This window comes from Lingula anatina, chromosome 10, assembly GCF_051362555.1.
Source record: "Lingula anatina isolate TDL-2025a chromosome 10, LinAna3.0, whole genome shotgun sequence".
NCBI classification, from domain to species: domain Eukaryota; kingdom Metazoa; phylum Brachiopoda; class Lingulata; order Lingulida; family Lingulidae; genus Lingula; species Lingula anatina.
This window is the reverse complement of record NC_141776.1, coordinates 18468792-18495738: the sequence shown is the minus strand read 5'-3', so window position 1 is coordinate 18495738 and position 26947 is coordinate 18468792. Positions and strand designations below refer to the sequence as shown.

The 26947-nt window shown below is 35.4% G+C and overlaps 2 protein-coding genes and 2 long non-coding RNA genes across 4 annotated transcripts in view; all 4 read left to right on the top strand.

Annotated features, from left to right (window-relative positions):
- Nucleotides 1-26947, top strand: part of LOC106160267 (uncharacterized) — a 116663-nt gene that overhangs the window by 10602 nt on the left and 79114 nt on the right. The gene's annotated exons all lie outside the window — the stretch shown is intronic.
- On the top strand, nt 1000-3593 carry LOC147759714 (uncharacterized). The gene is made up of 3 exons (XR_015331543.1): nt 1000-2525; nt 2851-3047; nt 3435-3593. It is a non-coding gene; the product is annotated as an uncharacterized LOC147759714 (long non-coding RNA).
- On the top strand, nt 9665-17164 carry LOC147759713 (uncharacterized). Its single transcript, XM_086998254.1, has 10 exons — nt 9665-9773; nt 10052-10236; nt 10511-10809; nt 11306-11345; nt 11767-12211; nt 12570-12720; nt 13510-13731; nt 14020-14202; nt 14799-15857; nt 16117-17164. Exons 2-10 carry the CDS (start codon nt 10092-10094, stop codon nt 16513-16515), a joined length of 2943 nt encoding a protein of 980 aa, XP_086854380.1. The 5' UTR covers nt 9665-9773; nt 10052-10091; the 3' UTR covers nt 16516-17164.
- On the top strand, nt 24267-26444 carry LOC106165646 (uncharacterized). Its single transcript, XR_015331541.1, has 3 exons — nt 24267-24885; nt 25211-25407; nt 25798-26444. It is a non-coding gene; the product is annotated as an uncharacterized LOC106165646 (long non-coding RNA).

The window sequence follows — 26947 nt, the reverse complement described above, 5'->3', positions numbered from 1 at the left end:
GACTGCTTTAAAAATGACACATAAAATTTTAAATAAAATTCTCTCTCTTACTGGAAGCCAGTGAAGTTCCATCAAAACAGGTGATATATGCTCTCGGCTGTTCCATCCCATTTTAGTTGCCAGTCTAGCTGCAGAATTTTGAATTAATTGAAGTTTGTTCAGATGATTTTTGCCTAAACCATATAAGAGACTGTTGCAATAATCAAGCTTAGAAGTAATGAAAGCATGGACTACTTTTTCAGTTAAAGTTTTGTCCAGTAAGTCACGTATCTTTACTAATTCGCCAAAGTGAGTATGATGCCGATTTGCAAATTTCAGAGATCCGTCTATCCATAGTTGCATACTGATCAAAGGTGACACCTAAATCTTTCACATAGCTAGATGGATTGATGTTGACACCACCGATACAAATATCAGATTTCATTGCATTTCCACTGTCTGCCTTAGACCTTGATGTAAACCATATTAGTTCAGTTTTTCCATCATTTAGTGCTAGCATGTTTGTTTTCATCCAATTCCGGATCTCAACTAGACAAGTTTCTATTGAGGTGATAGCCATGGAGCGATTACTTTCACTTGTGACATAAATTTGAGTGTCATCAGCAAAAATGACAGTGTTGAGACCATGTTTAACTATAATGTCTTCTATTTGTAGCATATACAATGAGAAGAGCAGTGGACCTAGCACAGTCCCCTGAGGGACACCATACTCTAAAATAGTGGGCTCTGATAGCAACGACTCAATTGACACCTTTTGTGTTCGATCTTTTAGATATGAGGTTAACCAATTAAGTGCTAAATCATTTACTCCAAATCGGTACTGTAGTCTGTGCAGAAGTATGTTGTGGTCAATGGTGTCGAATGCAGCAGACAGATCTAAAAGGACTAAAATCCCTTAGCAAAATGAAAAGTGTGCAGCACATGTGCTGCAAATAAACTGCATATGTGCGGCACACTCTAGAGTGTGCAGTAGACAGCTTTGGGGAGTGTGCAGAAGTGTGCAATAAAAATTCTTTCGTTGCACACCTACTGCACACTTCCATAAGTGCAGATAGTGTGCAGAAAGTATGCAAGAGACTTGGTATTTCAAAAGAAGTATGCGGAGAGTGTGCGATAACCTTAAAATTTGATCAAGAGTATGCAACAAGTGTGCAGAAAATGTAATTTTTCTGTCATGAGTGTGCAGAAAATGTGCAAGACACTTGGTTTTTCAACAGATGTGTGCAGAAAGCGTGCAATAAACTTACAATTTCATCAGTAGTTTGCCATAAGTGTGCAGAAAACTCAAATTTTTCATCAGGATTGTGCAACAAGTGTACAGAAAACTTAGAAATTTTAAGTTGTGTGAGTTGAGTATACAACAAGCTTTTAATTTTATCGGGGTATGCTATTTTAGAGTAAAAACCTTATCATTTGATTATTTAATATGTACCAATACAAGATACATGTATATGCAATGCCATTGACAATAACACAAACAAAATACTTCAATACCCATTTTACTTTATATCAATCAATTAGAAATAATCAATGTTTATATAAAATTTTAATTATTATCATATATACGGGGCAAGCACACTATGATTAATAATACACTATTGTGAGCTATAGTGGGTATTGACTGTATGTCGCAGGCCAGAGAGAAATCCAGCCAAATTAGTCCAACAAACAAATCAATAACATTATGTAAAGCTAGTTATAAATTGTATTGTTCTAACAAACTATGGTGTTTACCTCACTCAAAGTATGAGAATAAGTCAAGGGCAATATAAGTTTAACAACATCTAATAGAAAAATGCCTAATCAACCCTTTAAACTCATTCACTAAATCACAACTTATTATTAGGATGTATCAGTCATGAAATGTAACAGTTATAAAATCTAGGGTTGTGGTAAATTAAACATGGATAGTATAATCTTGACTTTGCTAGTTAATTTTCACAAAAAGATAAAAACACAGTAAATGTATTTTTAGTATTTTTATGATGATATTTACTAACTTCATATTTCTTCTATTTTATTGAAAGTCAACCTTATCTAGTCAGATTTTAATCTTGCTTATAGTCAGATTTTACTTGACCTTGGCTGTTTTAAAAAGTGAAATTTCAATCCAGCCTAATATATATAATGTGATGTAAAAGAAAGCGAACATAAAGGGTATAGTACTGTCCCTCATAAAGGGTGGGAAACGAGGACAAATTAATATTTTTAAAGATACATTTTATTATAAATCATGCTCAATCACACTTTAAGCCCAAGGTTTAACAGTCAACTGATGTTAGAGAATGCCTTACTCCACCAACCACAGATTCAACAACTGTGAATTTCTTTTGTTAGCCTGGCACCTATTATTAGGTCTCTATTCCTGCAGCTATTGTTACAACAACCACCTATTTGGTGTTATCAGATGTGTGGTATCCTGTCTAAGTCTTTGTTTATGAGTGAAGGCTGTTTACATTCAAGCCAGTTTTAATTCAGGAGCATAGTGGAAGAGTACAGAGTGTAGAAAAATTGGATTGAGGAAGGTATGTATTACAGTAATGCATTGGATCATTTGGGCATCTAATCAAATTGAAAATGAGAAAATTGATCTAATTTGTAGTGTACATTGTAAACATTATATCTATATTACATTAAATAAGTTTTAATTTATAATGTATACTTCCCTTTTAGCCAACAAAGAAACGAGGATATAGAATCCAATCACTGTTTAGTCTCTTAATTTCTTATAAAACTATGATCAATTGCTCACCAAAATGTTTCTTCAAATGCAGTTGAATCTCAAAAAAATTTGTCTCTTACTGTGTTATTTGAACAAATGGACATTTGTTGAATAATTGTTTATTTCAGGTGACCCTAGAGAGTAGACAACATACAGAAGCTGGCATGACTGGAAGGGACACTTTGCTGTGAATATCTATAGTTGGTGGCTCATCAAAACTCTCACAAAGTGTACCAAAAAGTCAAGTACTTTTGTGTCAGCCCACAAGAACTGTCAGCAACAGCTTCTTTTGTGAAGGATTCTCTAGTTGAAAGAGCTGTGCAGAGTAAGTTTTAAAAGAGAACAACACTAACTGCAAGCTGATTACATCATTCAACAAGTATATGTTGAAAATAAGTGAAAAAGTGAATACAACCATAAACCCTAAGATTTCAACATAACATAGATGTGTGAGGAATGTATATAAAGTATTCTTCAAAGCAGTTTTAGCACTGTTTTTTTTTTTTTTAATATCCAAGACATTTTTCTGCCTACCTTTCAACCTTTTCTTTATATGAATAATAAACACTTGAACTTGATTTCAGGACTTCTCAAACAGTAATGTGTATATTGATGGTTTTTTTGTCCTCCACATGGATGTTTAAGATTTGGATGTTAAGCATTGTGCACAGTGTGGTAAATTTGTAGGACTTTATGGTATACTCTTTTTTAGATTGACGGAGCAGGACAGGATGAGTAAAGAAGAGAAATGTGGCAGAAAGATGTAAAGAAGAGAAATATGGACATGGCTTGGATTTTGCTGATTTTGTTCGATTTTTAATTTGATTAATAAAGCACAATATATGACTGTAATTTCTTGTTTGTTGTTGATAAACAGATTTTACAATATTTCTGTTGGCACGTCTTTAGATGTAACTCAGAACCTGTCTTTGTAGAATTAATGTTAACTGATTGAAAAAACGAGTGAATAAAATTTAAATTGTGTTATAAAATATTTAAATTAGTGTGCAACAAAGTATGCAAAAAGTGTGCAGGAGGTGTGCAAGAAGTGCACAAAAGGTGTGCAAAAAGTACGCAGGAGGTGTGCAACACATACGCAGGAGGTGTGCAAGATGTGCGCAGGAAGTGTGCAAAAAGTACGCAGAAGGTATGCAAGAAGTACGCAGGAGGTATGCGAGAAGTGTGCTGGTTGTGGTGTTGGGGGTGTGCAGGAAGTTTGCAGGAGATGTGCAAGGAGTGTGCAGGAGGTGCGTATTTTACCATGCAAATGAGGCGTGCTGCGCATCCGCAGAAACCCTTACTGTGAATCTGCTGCGCATCCGCAGAAACAGTGTGCGGGAAGCTTAAAATTTTGCTAAGGGATAACATCTTTTTGTTTGTCTAAGGAAAGCATGATGTCATTATGAACCCTTAGGAGAGCTGTTTCTGTGCTATGTCCTTCTCTATAAGCTGATTGAAACTTGCCATATAGACTGTTTTGAGCTAGATAGTTATTCAGTTGTATACATGCCATTTTCTCAAGAAACTTCCCTAAGAAGGGCAAGTTTGATATTGGTCGATAATTTTTAAACTACACAACAGCCAGATTGGACTGGATGTATCTAGTGTATCAAATGTGTTGCACGCTTTCTCCTCACAACCATTTGAAGTTGGAAAGTCAAACTTTGGGACTTAAGATCTTGTTGAAATGTTGTTTATTTGCATAACCTGAAATTTTGTAAGATGTTTTATTTAATGACTCTAGCACCACCTGTGTTATTTACAGTTTAAAATTTAGTGCTGGAATTTGATAAATTAGCAGTGCTATCATATACCAATGTGGTATTGCTGTAAGGAAGAAAATAAATAATAAAAAAATAAATAATAAAAATATGAGAATTTAAATAAAAAGAAGGGGGATTTTTTTAAATGACTGATTTTATTTAATTCATACTGTACATTCAAAAATGAAACATGTTACCCCTAAAGAAAGCAAATTGTTAATATAAATATCAATTTAAAAACTTTAAAATAAGTGATATTTATATAAGTAAACTATTATACAATGAATATTCTTCAATTTTTAATGAAATTTATTCAAATTTTATAAATTTTGAATATTTTAATAAAATAATATAACACTGCCCCCCCCCCCACCCCACCCACCACCACCACCAACACCACCAACACCACCACCTCCAGCTCACAGTATATTTTTAAGACCTGGTTAAACTTCATGTCAATCTGTTATCAAGTTTCAGATTTACAATAAGTGGACCCTGTACCCCAAACCCTGGGAAAAGCCCTGATCGAAACCATGTTAAATCAGACTTATATGCAAGATTAAATATTCAGGAGTTCACAAGTATGAAAAAATGACTTTTTATCTGAAAATAAATCCACTTCATTTTCCAGGCTCATTTGACTGAATATCTTGGTAAAAAATACATTACATGTATGACTACACATATTAATGTTTACAAAGTTCACCAAGAGGTATGAATGGAAAAAAATTGGTTTTGATGGACAGATTGTATTCAAAATCAGACACGTCAAATTTATGACCACCTGTCCAAAGGACAGGTGCTCATTAAAGTTAGAGTCTAGCCCTGCAAAAGGAAAATATCAGTTGTGCCATCGTGGAAAACTGAATATTCTTGGTTAATTTGTGATCAGACTGATAATAAAAAGGTCAAACTTTTTTGCAAGACCTATCGAAGTGTACTTGCACCATTTCTAGGCAACAACCAGAAAGATTTCATAAGTATGCCCACGGAGCATTTGTAACAAGCGGGTCATGCAACTAGACTCTGATTATGACAGTCACAGTGAATCAGACTTTTCCGATTTGGGTTCAGAGCATAACATTTCAGATGCTGACAGTGAAGAATCTACTTGAATAAATTCACTTTGATACTAAGAGTCCCTGTTTCAATATCATTCTTGCCTGCAATTGGTTTAATCAATTTTAAAGGTAATTTTCAAAAAAATTCAGGACTGGCTACTTTTGTTCAGGGCTGGCTACTTTTCAAGTTGCCAGCCCTGCTGTCCGGCTTCAAATTTATACAAATTTCATACCCTGCCATATGCAGTAATCTTGTCATTGGTAGGCTTTAGTGGTTGCTTAATTGCAAGTTTTTTGAAAGAAGACAGTGGTATATTACATTTCCCTTAGCACCAGTGTCTATTTTGCAACGTAATGTTGAAGTAGAGTTCTCAGCTTTAACTTCAATGTCAGCAAATGGCTTGACTGGGGACTGTTTTGATTGAATTCTATCTACATATATAGAGTCAAAGTATACACTGCTACTGTCACTTTCATTTGTTACTGAATGCACAGTTTTACTATGGGTCGATGCAGTTACTGTTTTTGTTCTAAATACCCTTTTCCAGTGATCTGGCTTGCCACATTTGAGACAAATTGTGCCTTTAGCTGGGCACTGTTGAAAACCATGTTCAGTTCCACACTTACCACATTCTTGTAGTGGTGGTCGTGAGCATTGTTTGCTTGGTAACTTAGACTGAGTTTGCTGGCGAGGAGTGCGATGTTGTGGCTGTCTGTAGTGGCCGGTCTCCCTCTTTGACTGTTTCCACTTGGTTGTAGTGCATGAATTTCCTTTGTTGATATGCTGTGAAGATCCTCAATCTGTTTCTTAGTTGCTTTCTCTGTTCGTGCAATGACAAGAGCCTGCATGATCTAGTGTCAAATATTCCTCTCTTTGTAATAATTTTGCCTGAATTTGCTCTGAGTTAGTGCCAAAAATAAGAGTGTCAATTATGTGTTGTTCAACATCGGTATATTTGCATTCATTTGTCACGAGTCTGATTCGTCTGACAAAAGAATCAATGCTCTCACCTGCTTCTTGTCTGCATGCTTTAAGTTAAAATCTCTGAATTCGAAAGTTACTCTTGGGCTTCGTGTGTTCTTCCAACTATTGCCAATACGAGGTCAACACGTCTGGATCATTAATGTTAATAGTTTTCACAATTTTGCGGCCTTTTTTATGGGCGGCCAAAAGGGCAAAAATTCATGTCGTCGATTCAGTTATGTTTCGTCGATTCACTTCCTTCCCATGGATTCAGTTTCAAGTTTAAACGATCCTGTCATAAATTCAACATCTACTTTCGTCAATTTAATTGTCAAACATTTCTCATCTACGGTGTATTAAAACCAGTGCTGTCACTATTTTCGTTGATCGTGTAACTATTCTCGTCAATCGTCTAATCTCGTTGACAGTGTATGAAATGGCCGCCTGCCCGCCAGCCCGAGGCTGGTAACTTTCAGGCCGGGCGGGTAAGATTTGCAAATTACCCGCCCGACGGGCTGGCTAATTTACAGCCTATTTTTTACCTTTTATTTTGTCTATGTTCACAAGCGATTTCAGCAAAATAAACTCACTGTTTTTACCCACTTTCATAGAAGCAAAGAACTAACCATAGCTTGCAATCGAACGCTCGTATCGAAATGTAACCAACAGTCTCCCTCTCATTGGCCTCGTTTTCGAAGTTCTGTCTGTGTGATATGAAGTTGAAAGACAACTTGAAACGAGGCACATTGTTCTTAACCAGCTTCAGTGCACAGCAGATAACGTTACGTCATTGTTTTGTGTAGAGGAGATCCCGCGAGTAGCAATTTGTAGGTTGAGAGTAATCAAAATGTGAAAGTATAAAAAGTTATGATATTGATAAAATAGACTTATAGGTACATGAAGTGCTTATAATCAACAGTAATAAAGGCAACGGAGGCAAATTAAAGGAGAACCAAACGAAAGAGAACAAATTGGGACCCATGGAAATTAAGGTGACTTCAATTTGCAATTAGTCGAGCGGTAACATTTTTTGTAAAACCGTCACTCGAAAGTATCACGCATTGCGACCGAGCGCAAGCATCTCGATCCAATAACTCGCCCATACTCGCCCCATATAATATATTGTAGCCTCTATGTGATATATATATAGCTATTCTCAATAAGCAATGCTTTCGAGATACGGGGCCCTGCAGGACTGTCTATGGGCGATTAGCGTGCAGGACCGTTCCCGACCGCTTTTTAAAGCTTAAAAGCGATATTCAAAGGGACCCTCATGCTGAATTCTTTCTTCTTTATTGTCAGCACAGAGATCGATTTATTTAACAACAATATATATATTTGGTCATACTTGTTGCTATACAGAAAAGCAAAAATTATGATCAAACGATATAACGAAATCGTAATAAAAGTTATAAATAAATTATTGAAGAAGAAATGAGACAGCCTGCAAGGTGAACATAAACTGAATTGACTACCCCCACCCTCCCCCGCCCGCTAAAGGGCCCTGAAAATTTTTGGTATTTTAGATGGTGAATGGTGCCATTTGGTATGGTTTAATTAGAACTATGATTCAACTAGTGAAAGTCTTATTTCAAGAGGTGAGTTTTTTTTTTTTTGCAGAAATTAAAAGGGGGGCGTCAGGACCCCCCCCCCCTCTAAATCCAACACTGACAAGGTATCATTCAGTAGAAATTCCAACCAATTTCTAAATTTCCATGCATAAGGCATGATATTGCCCTTTCATTTCCAAATTACTCTCCCAAGAATGCATTCTAGACCCCCTCAGCATACCTCTCTTAACTCTAGGGGTTATCATAACTAGGGCAGGTAACTACATGGCCAGGTTGGTAGCTTTTCAGAGTTACCTGCCCGGCGGTCTGGCTAGTAATTTCCTTGAATTTCATACACTGTCGTTGATCGTCCAACTAATCTCGTCAATTGTGTAACTATTCTCGTCGATCGTCTAACTATTCTCATCGATCGTCTCATCGATCGATCGCCAGAGGGCGCTGCGGTAGCAACACGTGCTTCTGTCTGTCAATCACGCGGTAATTTTTAACTCGGCCAGCCATGGTCAGAGTTGAAAACAACTAGAAAATAATGCCCCTACAACCGAATATATTTTAATTATTAACAATTAAAATTGAAATTGTTGAGAAAATTTTCTTATTTCACTAGCAATCATTTTGTTGTCTGCCATTTTGATAGTCATGTGATAGGCCAATGTGCTACCACAGCGCCCTCTGGTGATCGATCGATGAATGATGAGGTGACGTAACAGGATCGACGAGAACAGTTAGACGATCGACGAGAATAGTTTGACGATCGACGAGAATAGTTACACGATGGACGAAAATAGTTTGACGATCGATGAGAATAGTTACACGATCAACGAAAATAATGACAGCATTGGTTTTAATACACCGTAGATAAGAAATGTTTGACAATTGAATTGACGAAAGTAGATGTTGAATTTATGACAGGATCGTTTAAACATGAAAGTGAATCGATGGGAAGGCAGTGAATTGATGAAATATAACTGAATGGACGACATGAATTTTTGCCCTTTTGGCCGCCCATACTTTTTCTCCGATTCAAAGGAGAAGAAATTTCACTTGTCTTTCTTCTGACACAGCATCTAAAGGTCCTTCAAAGATCAATTCACACTCTTCTGTATCCCATACATGTGTTTTGTTTTGTTTTTTTTAGTGATGCAAAACCCATTTGTATCTTGTAGTTTGTGGGTCATCCAATCTCCAAATTATACTACATATCCAATGTAGATCCCGATTCTGACACCATGTCATAGTTTTCTGTTTGTTATGTAACTTAAGTTTACTTTTATATAACTCATTTATTACATAACATCCAGCCACATGTGGGTATGTTGGCTAACTGGTAGAGAAGAAACAATACATTGTGGGAGATATGTTAATTATGTTAATTACCTTTACAATATGCAACAATAGGTTACTTGTGAAAGTGAGCGTAAGTGAACGATAGTGAGTGAAAACTTCCTATGATTTAGTGCGTTCAGTACATCTGGTCCCAAAAGGGATCAAATCTGATTTTGCATGATTAAAATATTTATTGGATTAAATATATCTTTTAGAAAAACTTGTTTTTGTATGTTTGTTTATTTTTGTAGTATGTACTATCAGTTGTAAGTGTATTGTAATTGTCTTCTCTGTTTTTAATTGTAAGTGTTGTTTTAGATTTAAATGGCCTTTTGGAAGAATACTGGAAGTATTCTTTGGGCATAGGTATGTATTTTCTTTACAATATATACTGATATTTGTACAGTATGTGTATCATGTGTTTATTTTAAGTACATAAATTGTAACTGTTGTCTTTTTCTGTGGTTTTTGCATTTGTCAATAAATTCTTTAAAAAAGTCTCCCCCTCTCTCTCTCTCTTTCTCTTTCTCTGAGTCTCCCTCTCTCTCTCTCTCTCTCTCTCTCTCTCTCTCTCTCTCTCACACATACACACAAACACACACCTTTTTATATGGCAAAAATCACATTATGGTTCTTTATTTTAGTATTTTGAAGAGGGAAACAAAAGAGTTACTGGATGAGGCAATGTCACAGCAAAAAGAAGTCATCCCTGTCTATACAGACATCACCAGTGAAGAACTGAGAGAATTAACTTTGCCCTTGAGACACTTGAAACCCATAGATAGCAGAGAAGAAGGATTTTTGAAACATTTGTCAATGAGGATCAAAGGTTAAAATGCATTTAAAAATTATGTTCTTTATTGATAGACTTTTTGCTGCCACAGATACGTATTAGATTTAAGAGTTCAGAATCTCCTTGAGTATCAGAATACTGATAGTTAGTACTGTTGTTCTGAGTATCATATATATCACCATTGAAATTATATGCTGTAGCCTTAAGACATGATTTATGAAAAAAAATGGTCAGTTCAGTCATAAGTTGCAATATCATGCTGTGTTTGTGTGCCAAAAATATTAAATATTTTTTTGAACGTACATATTAGAACCTTTGGGAGGAACAGGAGAAAAGTACATGGAATTTGTTGCCCATGGTCCATTTGCATCTCACAGTACTAAGTTGCACAGAGATGAGGATGTTATTTCCCAAACTAAACCTGGTATCTCGTCAGAGGGAAAATTTCAAGGCAAAAAACTGTCAAAAGGTGGATATTCTGGGTTACACGAGTTGCAAGGTCCCCGATTCACATATCCTGACTCTCCAACAGTAGAACCTCCATCTCTTGGTAGTGACAAGTCATTAGACACTGAAATTATGAATGACTTATCTTCATTATTTTCAGAAGTAAGTCCACATGATTCTTAAATATTTCCACTAATCTTAGGTCAAGCATATATTTTATTTCATCTGTCGGGGGGAAAAAAACAATTGAATTAGTTTAAAATTAGATATGTATTTATAAAACATCTTCAGCAATGTTCGTATTTCATACAAGAAAATAAAAATGAAACAGTAATGTATTGTACATGTTAACTGGTGCACAAATATCTCCATGAAATTCACATGCCTTTGGGGTGATAAAATATTTATTTGTGCTAAAATGTACATATTATTCAATATTTGACAGAAATGCAATAAACACTAGATTCACAAATATTGTGTATGTGAAGGCATGCAAAAGATCTGAAAAGTGTACCCAACTTTATTCTTAACATATTTTCATTTTTGATATGCATCTATACTTTCTCAGCTTGCTTATTGTCTATATTGTCTATTGTCTGTGCCTGTAAAGTTGATGTTAGGCTAATTAATAAATTTACATTATTTTTGTTGTAATCAGGTTGCCTCTGATGACTTCATCTCCGGTGATCTTTCTGAAGGTGAGTTGCAGCATTAGGAGAAAAAGGGTTCTTCGCTTGCAACCATTGATTTCATTTAAAAATAATGTACACGTATAATACTCTATATATGCATGGCCACCAATTTATAACGTAGACAGTAGCACATGAAACTGAGACAAGTACAGAAAGAAGTAGCATGCATGTCCATATGTATACTACAAGTGAGTGCATAAAACTTTTGACATCTACAATACAGTACAATTAGTAAAATAAAAGGTATGGAAACCTCTCTTATTTGTGCCATGTTATAATTTAAAAGGCAGGATTTAAAAGTTATTTTTGAGTCTGAATTTTGAGCCTTGGTCATTAAATTTGGTAACAAACTCAAAATTTTAAGTTAAACAATTTAGCTTTGAGTCCACATCTTTTATAGGTAAACCTACTTTTTTATTTTTTACAGATGCTGCATTGTCTCAGGAAGACACAATCAAAGAGAAAGGTGACCTTGAATTGGCACTGATTTTATCTGGAATCTACATTCAAAAGTTCACTATGGACCATCATGGTGGCTATGTTCACTTAAAGGAAGTGGGGGTTACACTTGTGGTACCAGGGGGTTCCCTTCCTGAAGGTACAGTGACAGAGATGTACCTTGGAGTCAGCTGGAGACCAGGTGACAGCCCTCATTTGGGAGGCAAGCAGACAAGAACAAGCCCCATTGTGGTAATTGGTCCACATGACTTAATCTTTCAGAAACCAGTGTATCTGAGTTTTCCTCACTGTATTCCACATGGTGATGATGCAGAGATGGAGAAGAAGTTCTGGACATCAAGAACTGACCTAATGGGGACTTGTAAATGGGCAACCAATGAGAATGACTTTGTCGTTATCTACAGCCAAACCAGGTACTGAATTTATGTGGTACTGTTTAAGTTATAATTTGAATTAAAAAAAAAAAGACATAAAATGTCTGATACAAGCATTAAAATGCATTTACAAAAGAAGTATTCTCTGAGACATTTTGCTAAGATGTGTATTATAGTTGCAAGCCATTTCAGAAGGTGAAAATAGTAGTACAGATTTTAAAGGAATGTAAGGGTTTCCTATGGAAGTGCATTTATAAGCATATCTTGCTTTGTGGTAAATTTTAATTATAAAGGACTTATTTAAAATATCTCATTTAAATTCAGCTTCATAGCTGTTTGTGAGTATCTGGCTAAGTGTTTGTCTGGACACATTTTCATCTGCTTTTTCACTCTGCAGGTGTACTGCAGCTTTGTGGAACTTGTGTAAATACACCACTTCATCAAATAAGAAAAAGATGCTGGCCTCAGCATTTGGAGAGTTTGATCCTAGGACAGAGCTGCTTCAGATTGATGTCAAATGCATCAGTAATACTCCGGATGAAATAATGGTAATGCCACTTGCAAGTGTGAAACAAAAAGTACATTTATTCTGTTTCATTTTTTCGTGTGTCAGTTGTGGCAGGTCATAGAGGATATACACTATATATATTGTATAAGCTGTGCCACACCATGCAGGTAAAATATTGTGTTAATTATGACACATTGCAATAGCTAGCACACTGTGCTAGCTATGTCCATTTAAGAGGGTTTATAATGCTGAAAATACTTGAGATAACTGTAATAGCCAATTGTGTTGGTTATTTAGCTTCTTTGAGTAGATTCATATTATTGCTTTTCACCAATAAGCAAGCTGAGACAGTCTTTGACAATTTTTCTTCTTACCAGCATGTTATTAGTACTACCAGCGTGTACGCTGGCAGTACTTATGGGTTTAGTCCCGGCCCATCTTGTATGGCTCTGCTGGTCATGCCGGCTCCACTTTCTGGCACTGGAAACAAGTCACCATTACCTATTCTCCTTCTAGACCGCAATGGCCTGTGTCCTCATCTCTTTTATTTAGGTCACATATAATCTCCAGGCGTTGTCCCTCGGCCGGTTGAATTGAGCTGAGACTTAATTACTGTGCCCTGCAGGGACGACGTGTGGGGATCGAGGCGTGTGAAAGGCGAAGACCATTACAGGATTACCAGTCTTCCTTTCATGTAGATCCACCATATTTAGGTCGCTGCCTTACTAGTACTCGGCTCTTCTCAATCTGAATGGTCCCTGAACTTACACTGGATAAAACAGTCTCATATTATAATACCAAAATAATAGCCAGCTTGCACATGTTCCAGGTTCTTGACAGTTGGATGACAAGGAGTGGTCTGAGGCGTATAGTGCCTGATGGATACTTTGACCTTTACATCTGTCCCCATAGCGATGGTGACCAAGGTGATGGTGACCAAGGGGATGGCGACCATGACAACAATGACCATATTGTATGTGAAGATGATCATGATGTGCTGGTCACTCTAAAGGACTATCAAGGATGGACTTTGACAGGGGAAGATAAAAAGGTATACTAGATGATATATTAAGTAAGAGAAAATATTATCATGTACACATAACATTACACTTTTATGTGATATTTCACCAAATAATCATATTTTCAATCCATTGCTAATGTTTAATATGATATTAGGAGCATATATAACTTCTCATTTTCAAAGCTGTATTATAAGTTTGAGCTTTCCTATCCATCTTGTTTCATTAGTGTGTTGGGTGGACCGGTAAAATTTTTGTGATGTTTTTTATCTTCATTTTAAAACAAAGTGTCACTAGTGGCAATGTTTAAATTATTTTAGGCATTGGATTACCAGAGGATAATAGATGACAGCAAACCGTTTTGTGCCTTTTCTTTGAATCCAGAAGGCAGAACATGCCCTAAAATTTTCACCAGCAAAATATTGATGGCCCAAAATGGCCTCAAGGGTAAAATGGCAAGACTGTCGTCAGTAGAGCTTGAAGTTAGCCGCCCACTACATGAGGTAATGATATATCAGTATATATGAGGTGTCAGTGTTTCTTCTTTAAATTAGATAGAGAGAGAGAGAGTAATGAGGAAAGAATTCCAGGATAGAGCCTGATAAAATCATTCTCCAAAACCTTTTGCTTCATATTATACTAATTTAATTGATTAACGATCAGTTTGTAGACATGCAAAGTTTGCAGTTGATCACTAGCCCAAACTTTTGACATTGAACTTTTATGTTCACATGTTATTTGAGGAGCCTATTTATTGTTTAAACATGTTGTCATTTTCATTGTATGCATATTATGTTTAACATTTAATTGTTCAGACGAATGAAGGGTTTTGATCTACTAGTTCACATAAATGTGTTACCATGTAGTCTTTTCCAAAGCTGCTCTGTGTTGCATAATAATTATTCACTGTAAAACTGTTAAGTCCAGTACCAGATTCAAATCTTTTTTATGTACAGACACAGATGTGTCTGTACATATTGCCATCACCTGCGTCTGTCGTCGCCGATGCCGATGCCGATGGCGATGCCGATGCCGTCGCCGTGCACTTTCCTTGTTTATATAATACATCAAGCAGATGTCTGAATTTACTATCTTTCAGATAACAAAGGTACCTGGCACTGAACAAATAAACATACAAGCTCTCCAGTTGTCGCATCAAGATCCGAGGCCCCTCGGGGGAAACCAGTCACAGAACACATCAGAACCTTTGCAGCAACACTTGGTTCTGAACCCTTCAGCTCCCCACCATACACAGAAGGGTCTTCTAGCCACAGGGACATCAGAACAATTGCAGCAACAGTCAGTTATGAAACCCTTGGTGTCCCACCAGGCACAGTGGCATCTCCCAGCCCCAGGGACATCAGAACCTCTGCAGCAACAGTCAGTTATGAACCCCTTGGTGTCCCACCAGGCACAGTGGAGTCTCTCAGCCCCAGGGACATCAGAACCTCTGCAGCAACAGTCAGTTATGAATCTTACAGCAGAATCGGTGTTTCCAGCACCACAACTGGTTACATCTTCCTCTGCGTTGGCACCATTATCAGAACCAGTTAACAAGGAATCTGAGGCTTATCCAATAGTTGAAACACCATCTCAGCTAGAACTTAATGAACAGCAACAGCAAATTCAGCAACCACAATATCAGTTGCAGTGTCAACAGCAGCAACATGCACAGCATCAGCAGTTTCTAAATCTTATCCCACAGCAACAACTTCCAGACCAACAGGCCTTGTGTGCTCTATCTCAGCTCTATGGCAGACCAGGTTTAAATGCAGGCATAAGGCAAACAAACATGGAGACAGCAGTGCAACCTACTGTTATTGTTCAAAACATAGGCCATCTTGAAATTCATCAGAATGGAGATCGGGAGTTGATGGCTGCTGCACTACCTGCCAATGTCCATGTTTTACAGCGATATCTGCCTTTGAAGGCAAAAACAAAATTGGATGGCATTTTTAAGATTCCAGGGGTGTGGGAGACTATTGTACTTGAACTTCAGTTAGGGGGTGCTTGCTGTCCTAAAGAACCTGTGGAATTTGTCTTTGGCCATCTGCAGTGCTCCTTTCAGCTACTTATATGGCTGCTGAGGAGGATTGGCGAGAGAGTGAAGGAAATAGTTGAAATATCTGATATAGAGATCATGATTGAGGAAGTCAGAGTAAGTTTCTTTTTTCCCATTAAACATTGTTTTTAATCATTTTATTATTGTTTTATTTACTTTTTACTTGTATTTATTGTGAGTGTGGTTAAATAATTCATATTATGGATAGCTTTGAAGTAAGAAGAAAAAAGAAAAAAGTAGGAATATATTTTCACTTTAAATTTCAAGGATTACTTTTATTTTTAGAATATTTTTGCACATGTTTGGACATAAAGGCCATGTTTTTTAAGTACAGCAGTTATTACTTGTTTTTAAGAAAGCAAGGATTCATGAGGTTGGATGTGAGAATCTTCAAAAACACTTGTCCTACATAGCTGAGGAAGGATCTTATATTGAGAGACTGTTAGATTTTCTTTTTTCAAAGAGCATCATTAGTTATTCAGACATGGAGGAAGTTAAACGCCAGCACATATCATCAGAGAAATGGAGTCTATTACTGCATAAGGTATTGAAATGCCCAGTGGATAAAGATCCTGTCAGGCACCTGCAGCAGTGGTTTGCTAAAGTGGACCGACATGATCTGGCAAATCTTCTGGTAGTGAAACCCGAGGACGTGCTGGAGTCATATTGCCCAGATGAAGCCATGAGACCTTATGAATACCAGGGTGAACAACCAGCACTTAGACAAATTCAGAGTCCTGAAGTAGCTGCATAGATCTCACCATATGTGACAAGTCACTTTCTTGATTTAGAGATGAACCCTTACAGTAATTATGAATGTCCTATAGGAAGTTGGCCCAATATTCTATATGGTCCCATAGGATGTCCTACCAAACCCTGTAGGACATCTGCCCAAAATCCTCACTGTACAGGTCTTTTTGCACATTTTTCCTGAAGGGCATCCTATAGGAAATTGTGTAGGGATAAGTCAAAGTATTCAGATATTTTGGTGTTGTGATGCTGTATTTATGCCCTCAATCCAGACCACAGTTGCTTGCATTTTCAGGATTTTTTAAAAGGTCCATTTTCAACTCTGTTGAGCAGAGTTTTGAAATAATTATTATTGACCACATATTTCATTTATTGATTATTAATTATCAATATTGTTTTGCTTAAGAAGCTCATTTACACCTGTTGGTTACTTTTAACTTAGTTTTTATATAGCTAATTATAATGCGAGTCTTTTTATTTATTTATTCTTTTGAGGGGAAGGTGCTTATAGTTATGATTACTTTGATCAGCATTAATGAATATAGCGATCGATACATGTAAAAGCTTGCAGTTTGCATTCAAAATATATATCTTGGGTGTAAAAATAAGTTCATTAGGATAATGATGTTATATCGTAGAGTTTTTTTATTTATTTATTTATTTATTTATTTATTTATTCATTTTTTTTTTTTTATTTTTTTTTTTGTCTCTGTGAAAGATCCATTTTCTTCAACCAACATCACTGGAAAATGTGATTTTGACAATGCCGCTACCAAGTGCGTGACCAAACATACGCAATAGTGCTATTTTTAAGATTCAAGAAGTGTGGGGATTTTGCTTAAGAAACACAGACAAAAGCAGACAGTTAAAGAATACGGTTATCTTAATTATTATGGATGGAGAAAATAGAAAGGTTAATGACTGAAAGTTTTGACCTTTTGATATTCACACACTGTCAGGTTAGATGAAAATATGCCTAATGTACATGGTGCACTGCACATGTGTGTGTATCATGTAAGGTTTTATGCAGGGGGCATGATGAACACAAACTGTGTAAGTGATGAAGAGAGAACACCTACCTAAAGTCACCCATGTCTACTGTTGATATACCAAAATATAAAGAAACACTACTGTATTATATGTCATTTCAGGTAGAACATTTGATGTGAAAACTTGACCATATTTCTTTGGTCATGTTTTACTTTATCATAATTCTTTGGTTGTGAAATGATTGGCACGTTAATTTTTAAGGCTTTAAAATGTGATGCTGTATTGAAGGCATATACACCAGTTCAGCGATATTTTAACTGATGTTATTTTTATGTTCTTTTTTTATTAAAATTATATCTTTATATATGCGATATACAGTGTATAATATCTACCCTTCACAAAGTAGTGATTTTAATACTAAGCAGAGTTTTACTTTAACAGATATGTACACGGTTGTTTCCATTTGACAAAGTTGTGATTATATATATATATATATATATATATATATATATATATATATATATATATATATATATATTACTGGATCTTTCCAGTCAAGGAAAATTGTAAATTTTACAGGTACTGTATTTTTTATTCATATTTTTTAATTAAACACATTCCCGTGGAGTGGTACATGTAGCAACAAAATTAAAAAGCAGGCTACTCTATAGTTCTATTATCTGCAGTAAAAGCATCACAAATGCTACACAGTGTGTTTATGTAAATGGTAAACAGCATATAAGTTCTGGTTTAAGTGATTGTGATAGTTTCTACAATCAAATATGTAAATTGTTTTTACTGAAGCATAGATTTATGCAAAGAGGAAAAGATTTTATTAATACATAGTGATTTATATTTCAGTATTTTAATTTGATAGATCAGAAGGTTACAAATAAATATAAATAAATATAATGGTTTTTGTATCAACCTTAAAGTAATAAGTGCACGGTCCCTGTACACTGTTTTTACTGATGTAGAAGCACATAACAATAACTGACTTTTATTCATAATACAAGTATATTATGTTTAACATTCCAAGTATGGTTATTAAGTACATCAAATGTTACTAATAACTACAAGTTATATGCACATTCCATTTGTAAGATGTATACAAATAAAGTTTTTGTATCAAAAATTAATCTTTCCACATTAAAGTACTACTCCTGTTATGTTATAGATTTACTATAAGACTCCGTTCACATGAAAAATCTATTTTCTATTCGCGGTATACTATATATATATATATATATATATATATATATATATATATATATATATATATATATATATATATGTAAGTCACTACTAGTGTTTGCAACTATATAAAAGAAATGTATAGCAAACCATCACAGATATGCAATCAGGCATGCATGTGTACACTATTAGATGATTAATAAAATGAATCATTCTTGTACTACATGTTTCAGCAAATTTTTAATCAAAAGTAATGAGCATTGTGACCAAAAGGATGCTTGTGCCTACTTTTTATGACCACAGTGATGCCAGTTTCATTGTTGCACAAAGAACACATAAAGGACGGCGTCCAGTGTAAAGGAGGTTTAAGTCACCAAGTGTGGTATCTGTTGTAAAACCATGACAAACCCCGTAGACTCGCACTCCTAAATAAACTCCCACTCTTCAGATCTGCCTGCTGTGCCAGAATTTTGATTATTTTGTTCCTCTCTATCATGATTGGTCACCTGGCTCTTGCGTAATTCTCTATATATATCCAATTATAAAGACTGACCAGAGCCTCTTTGGATGCTGAGCAGTGACTCTCTGAGCACTTGTCTGCCATCTGGAGCATGATTTTACGCACAATTTCTTCAGAGCGATGGAGGATCACGTGCTCTATTTCTCCCTTCTGATTGGACATCACTTGCTGCTGTGAGTTTCGCCTAGCTTTGGGGACTTTTATGACTCTGTGATTCTGTAATTTACAATGTGCATTAATACGGTTATGTATTACAGTTATCATTAATGATTAAAAATGAAAATAAAAACCTGACAGTCTTATCACAGATAAGCACCATAATATATACATATATGTGTAAGGTTCAGAATGTTTAAACTGCTTTTATTCACAGTAAACCGAACTGGGGGAGGGGGGGGAATGCACATTGAATGAATGAATGAATGAATGAATGAAAAAGTTTTAAAATCTTGGAGTTTTTCAGAGAAAGTAATATACAAAACCCCAGCAAAATACAATTAGGTGGAGTATTTTATACCACTAAACGACAATCTTTGTCTTTAAAACCCCTCATGTAACGTAACATACTCAGTAACTGCACCAGAGAGCCATATTCTATGTTCTTATTGTGTACCATATAATAAACCCTACAATCAGCATAACTCACTGTTGTGATGCAATATTCATATCAAATTATCAAGGGACTTGCATATTTTCTTTTCTTTTTTGGAATGTGGTGCATCTTATCAAAATTTATGCACTACTGCTATTTTTCCTGTTTTATGTAGTAAATCAAACAGTACCATGTTTTTTAACATTAAGTTTGATTTGAACATAGCCATATCGTTGTATTCTTACAACTCCTACTTGACGAAAATGAGGCGCGATACCTACATGTAGATGTAGTTGACAAGTATACTGTATGAACATCAGTGCCATATGCTGCCGAAAGTTAAAGCAGTACAAACAGGACTGCAGAATGATTGTCACCACCAGAGAGAAGGTCGGTTTTTATTCTCAGGAGATAAAGTTCCAGTGCTATGTTTTTGTTTATATGCAGATTGAATTTTCTACTAAATTGTTCCGATGTTCAAACACGGGCCTACCCAACTACCAGACTCAGCCCTGATTTATCCTGAATTCACCTGTAGATCAGACCACACTACCCGTTTTCAAGGTGTGCGTCAGTGCATTTCACAGTATCATATCCCCCGGAACAAATTTTGACAAGAGATGCACTACTTTCCAATCCCGCTCAGAATCATCGGTGTCGCGGTGTCGGTGTACTTCGAAGCGCATACTGAAAGCCTCATTGCAATGGCTTTTTCTATCACCTTTGATAGGAAATACATACTGTCCACTGGCCTACAATGTGCAAAGACATTATAATTAAAGTTGTTCTTTTAAGAAGTGGTTTAATGACTGCATTTTTTAATATGAATCTGGAAATATTCCATTCCTAAAATATATATTCACCAATTCTGTGATGGGTTTGATGACAGTTGGTAAAATCTGAGTCAATAATGCTGTTGGTATGACGTTTTAACAGAAATTGTAATGATTTTTGACAATATTCAGCGGTGGTTTTCGCAATAAATGAGGAGAATATCAATACTGGTTTAGGTACGAGTTTTGATATGAGTACCCTAGGTTCTAGATTCCGGTATTGCCAGCTCGATCTTGATTTCATATATAACCCATAGTAGCAATACCAGTAAAAGCGACTCCACCACAAGGTATATTTAGCAAGCTAGCTTTTACGTTGCTCTGACGCTCAGGGTAGATATGGGTGGATGAGACGGGGGCGTCTCGATAGTCCGAAGGTTCATTGGTCCGAAGGTTCATTGGTCCGAAAAGTGGTAACATTTTCATCGATTTTTTAATCAAGGGTTCATTGGTCCGAAGGTTCTATGGTGAACATTCGGACCAATGAACCTTCGGACTATTGAACCTTCGGACTATCGCTACGGCCCCGGATGAGACGGCTTTGAAACTGTATCCTCCAAAAGCAACACATAGCCATATATTTTACTTATCTTCGCAGTGCAGAATTTGTTCATGTCTTTGGCAAGGTCTCTCAGAGATTCACAGTCGGGATGAGATGTGCATTGGTTTTTTAACAAAATTATTATCCACCATCCTATTCACCATTCTATATGTGTCTAGCTATCATCCTCACATGATTGTTTCATTTCTGTTTTGTATTTTGATTTAGTTTCATTAATCAGATTGTGACATAGCCATTTAAATGTTATGAAACTTACATGACTGCCAGTCGGCCACAAAATTTTGAAAAAAGTCTTTTATATGAAAATATATATGTAACATTTAAAGCCAAAATTGTCACCAAATCGCTAAATCAATTAGGCAAAACTTTTGAATGGAGTAAAATACCCATCTGAAATTTTGTGGCCAATTACACTATGCCAGGAGGAATATGTCAAGATATACTTTTCTGGAATTTATCCATTATTTCCATGACAACCACTGCTACTGTTAATTGTGTTCAATACAAGTTTTAGATTTTTCACCTGTGATGTTTCAAAATCACTGAGCAAAGGCTACCTTGGCATGAAAATGATTCTAAATAAAATGCTTTTGGTCAAATTACCTTCTGCATCAAAACAAAAATAATGGTTTCTTATGTATCTTTTGCTGTGGAAACTGTCATTATGTTAGCAATAGTTCCATCGATATCGTATATGATTTAACACTTTGTTTGAACAATGAAATGAACTCTATATGCATGAACTGTAGACGTTTTATTAATATCTTTCTTCTTTACGGTTTGATACCCAGGTATATTGATCTTCTATGGGTCCTGAATGCGCAGGTGCTTTTTCGTCAGCAGAAGAACAGCTTTGTGCATCTGTCATTTTGTTTTCAGTAAGATCGAAATTACTGATTTTCTAACGGCTTTTACGGCTGTGTCTCACCAAAAATGATAAATAAATAACTTATTCGAACTGAGGATGAGTTGAAATACATAGGAAGAGGTTATAGCCTTTTATAAACTTTGTTACTCCAACTCTAAACATGACTAAAACCTTTACAAGCTTCCAGCCAAATTACCTTCTGCATCATATCGATCGAAAGGTTGGCCCACCCTCTGCATGAATATGTCCCCAAATACGAGGAAAAAAACATCTGAGAGGCCATACAAACTGTCTGGAAAAGTTCCACGAAACTCGCAGGTTGAGCAAGATTCGTACATAGTGGGAACCAAACCAGACAGTGAAATCAGCATTGATTTCTTACGGCATTTTCACTGTTGCTTTCATTTTCAGGATTTTTAAAAGGTCCATTTTCAACTCTGTTGAGCAGAATTTTGAAATACAGTAACTATTATAGATCTTCATTAAAGGGATAATAACTGTTCGTTTTGGCCAAAAAATGAAATTTCCTGGAGTAAACAATAATTTTCTCATACTTGCCAATGATTAATGAATCCATTTTTACATTGAAAGTTAGTCCGTTTTTTTTTCTAAAAAGTTTGTTTTTTTTATAATCTCTTAAGAGATTATAACATGGCTATATTCTGTTATAATCTCAAGAGATTATAACAGAGTATAGCCATCAATGGGGGTCACGTGGTCTAAAGACAAGCTCAGATATCAGAATAATACGTAGTTATAACTGCCATTTTTGTGGTAAAACAGAATATATTATATTTCCATGAGTTGTTCACAATGTTTTTATTGTGAAATATATATCTCATTCAAAGAGTTATTATCCTTTTAATTTAATATTTATTTATCAGTAATATTATTTTACTTTGGAAACTCATTTACACCCCTTTGTTTCTTTGAACTTTGTGTTCACAAAGCTAATGCAAATCTTTTTATTTTTTTTTTTTATAATTTTGAGGGGATGGTGCAGGGTAATGATCACTTTCATCTGCATTAATGAATATATATTGTTATATACATATTATATATATTTATATATCTATAAAAGCTCATAGCTCCAAGTATATCACATGCCATATGAAGTTAGAAGAAGTTCTTTGGATATATTACCATGCTTTTATGTGAACGCTCTATTTTTCTTCAACATAACCCTTAGCAAAATGAAAAGTGTGCAGCACATGTGCTGCAAATAAACTGCATATGTGCGGCACACTCTAGAGTGTGCAGTAGACAGCTTTGGGGAGTGTGCAGAAGTGTGCGATAAAAATTCTTTCGTTGCACACCTACTGCACACTTCCATAAGTGCAGATAGTGTGCAGAAAGTATGCAAGAGACTTGGTATTTCAAAAGAAGTATGCGGAGAGTGTGCGATAACCTTAAAATTTGATCAAGAGTATGCAACAAGTGTGCAGAAAATGTAATTTTTCTGTCATGAGTGTGCAGAAAATGTGCAAGACACTTGGTTTTTCAACAGATGTGTGCAGAAAGCGTGCAATAAACTTACAATTTCATCAGTAGTTTGCCATAAGTGTGCAGAAAACTCAAATTTTTCATCAGGATTGTGCAACAAGTGTACAGAAAACTTAGAAATTTTAAGTTGTGTGAGTTGAGTATACAACAAGCTTTTAATTTTATCGGGGTATGCTATTTTAGAGTAAAAACCTTATCATTTGACTATTTAATATGTACCAATACAAGATACATGTATATGCAATGCCACTGACAATTACACAAACAAAATACTTCAATACCCATTTTACTTTATATCAATCAATTAGAAATAATCAATGTTTATATAAAATTTTAATTATTATCATATATACGGGGCAAGTACACTATGATTAATAATACACTATTGTGAGCTATAGTGGGTATTGACTGTATGTCGCAGGCCAGAGAGAAATCCAGCCAAATTAGTCCAACAAACAAATCAATAACATTATGTAAAGCTAGTTTTAAATTGTATTGTTCTAACAAACTATGGTGTTTACCTCACTCAAAGTATGAGAATAAGTCAAGGGCAATATAAGTTTAACAACATCTAATAGAAAAATGCCTAATCAACCCTTTAAACTCATTCACTAAATCACAACTTATTATTAGGATGTGTCAGTCATGAAATGTAACAGTTATAAAATCTAGGGTTGTGGTAAATTAAACATGGATAGTATAATCTTGACTTTGCTAGTTAATTTTCACAAAAAGATAAAAACACAGTAAATGTATTTTTAGTATTTTTATGATGATATTTACTAACTTCATATTTCTTCTATTTTATTGAAAGTCAACCTTATCTAGTCAGATTTTAATCTTGCTTATAGTCAGATTTTACTTGACCTTGGCTGTTTTAAAAAGTGAAATTTCAATCCAGCCTAATATATATAATGTGATGTAAAAGAAAGCGAACATAAAGGGTATAGTACTGTCCCTCATAAAGGGTGGGAAACGAGGACAAATTAATATTTTTAAAGATACATTTTATTATAAATCATGCTCAATCACACTTTAAGCCCAAGGTTTAACAGTCAACTGATGTTAGAGAATGCCTTACTCCACCAACCACAGATTCAACAACTGTGAATTTCTTTTGTTAGCCTGGCACCTATTATTAGGTCTCTATTCCTGCAGCTATTGTTACAACAACCACCTATTTGGTGTTATCAGATGTGTGGTATCCTGTCTAAGTCTTTGTTTATGAGTGAAGGCTGTTTACATTCAAGCCAGTTTTAATTCAGGAGCATAGTGGAAGAGTACAGAGTGTAGAAAAATTGGATTGAGGAAGGTATGTATTACAGTAATGCATTGGATCATTTGGGCATCTAATCAAATTGAAAATGAGAAAATTGATCTAATTTGTAGTGTACATTGTAAACATTATATCTATATTACATTAAATAAGTTTTAATTTATAATGTATACTTCCCTTTTAGCCAACAAAGAAACGAGGATATAGAATCCAATCACTGTTTAGTCTCTTAATTTCTTATAAAACTATGATCAATTGCTCACCAAAATGTTTCTTCAAATGCAGTTGAATCTCAAAAAAATTTGTCTCTTACTGTGTTATTTGAACAAATGGACATTTGTTGAATAATTGTTTATTTCAGGTGACCCTAGAGAGTAGACAACATACAGAAGCTGGCATGACTGGAAGGGACACTTTGCTGTGAATATCTATAGTTGGTGGCTCATCAAAACTCTCACAAAGTGTACCAAAAAGTCAAGTACTTTTGTGTCAGCCCACAAGAACTGTCAGCAACAGCTTCTTTTGTGAAGGATTCTCTAGTTGAAAGAGCTGTGCAGAGTAAGTTTTAAAAGAGAACAACACTAACTGCAAGCTGATTACATCATTCAACAAGTATATGTTGAAAATAAGTGAAAAAGTGAATACAACCATAAACCCTAAGATTTCAACATAACATAGATGTGTGAGGAATGTATATAAAGTATTCTTCAAAGCAGTTTTAGCACTGTTTTTTTTTTTTTTTTTAATATCCAAGACATTTTTCTGCCTACCTTTCAACCTTTTCTTTATATGAATAATAAACACTTGAACTTGATTTCAGGACTTCTCAAACAGTAATGTGTATATTGATGGTTTTTTTGTCCTCCACATGGATGTTTAAGATTTGGATGTTAAGCATTGTGCACAGTGTGGTAAATTTGTAGGACTTTATGGTATACTCTTTTTTAGATTGACGGAGCAGGACAGGATGAGTAAAGAAGAGAAATGTGGCAGAAAGATGTAAAGAAGAGAAATATGGACATGGCTTGGATTTTGCTGATTTTGTTCGATTTTTAATTTGATTAATAAAGCACAATATATGACCGTAATTTCTTGTTTGTTGTTGATAAACAGATTTTACAATATTTCTGTTGGCACGTCTTTAGATGTAACTCAGAACCTGTCTTTGTAGAATTAATATTAACTGATTGAAAAAACGAGTGAATAAAATTTAAATTGTGTTATAAAATATTTAAATTAGTGTGCAACAAAGTATGCAAAAAGTGTGCAGGAGGTGTGCAAGAAGTGCACAAAAGGTGTGCAAAAAGTACGCAGGAGGTGTGCAAGACATACGCAGGAGGTGTGCAAGATGTGCGCAGGAAGTGTGCAAAAAGTACGCAGAAGGTATGCAAGAAGTACGCAGGAGGTATGCGAGAAGTGTGCTGGTTGTGGTGTTGGGGGTGTGCAGGAAGTTTGCAGGAGATGTGCAAGGAGTGTGCAGGAGGTGCGTATTTTACCATGCAAATGAGGCGTGCTGCGCATCCGCAGAAACCCTTACTGTGAATCTGCTGCGCATCCGCAGAAACAGTGTGCGGGAAGCTTAAAATTTTGCTAAGGGAAGTAACTGGCAAAGGTCAACTTGACCATGCCGCTACCAAGTTCATACTTCACTAAGTAGTGATTTTTATACTTACAAGTACTTAATCAGATATCAGTACTAATCAGATTATTTTTAACATTTTATGAAGTTGTAATTAACTTTATTTCTAGGCACTAGTATTTACCACTAACACTAAACATGTTTATTTTCAATCAAAGCCCTAGCTGCTGATAAACCCCCACTTGACAACAAATATGCTTCCAGTACTGCCAGTTCATCATCCCCTTGTCTTTCTTTGTCAAAATACATGCCTTTACTTAAATATATTTACCAAGTGATATTACAAATTTATTTGTAGTACAAAATAATTTTTTATTTTCAAATTTGTATTGCTATTCTGTTTCTATCAAAATTTCTCTTAAGCTATATGCCTGTCTGTATACCCTCCATAGATAACACACTGCCATTAGTAAAGTGTTAAAACTAAGAATATTATATGCTATGAGACCCTTAGGTGTA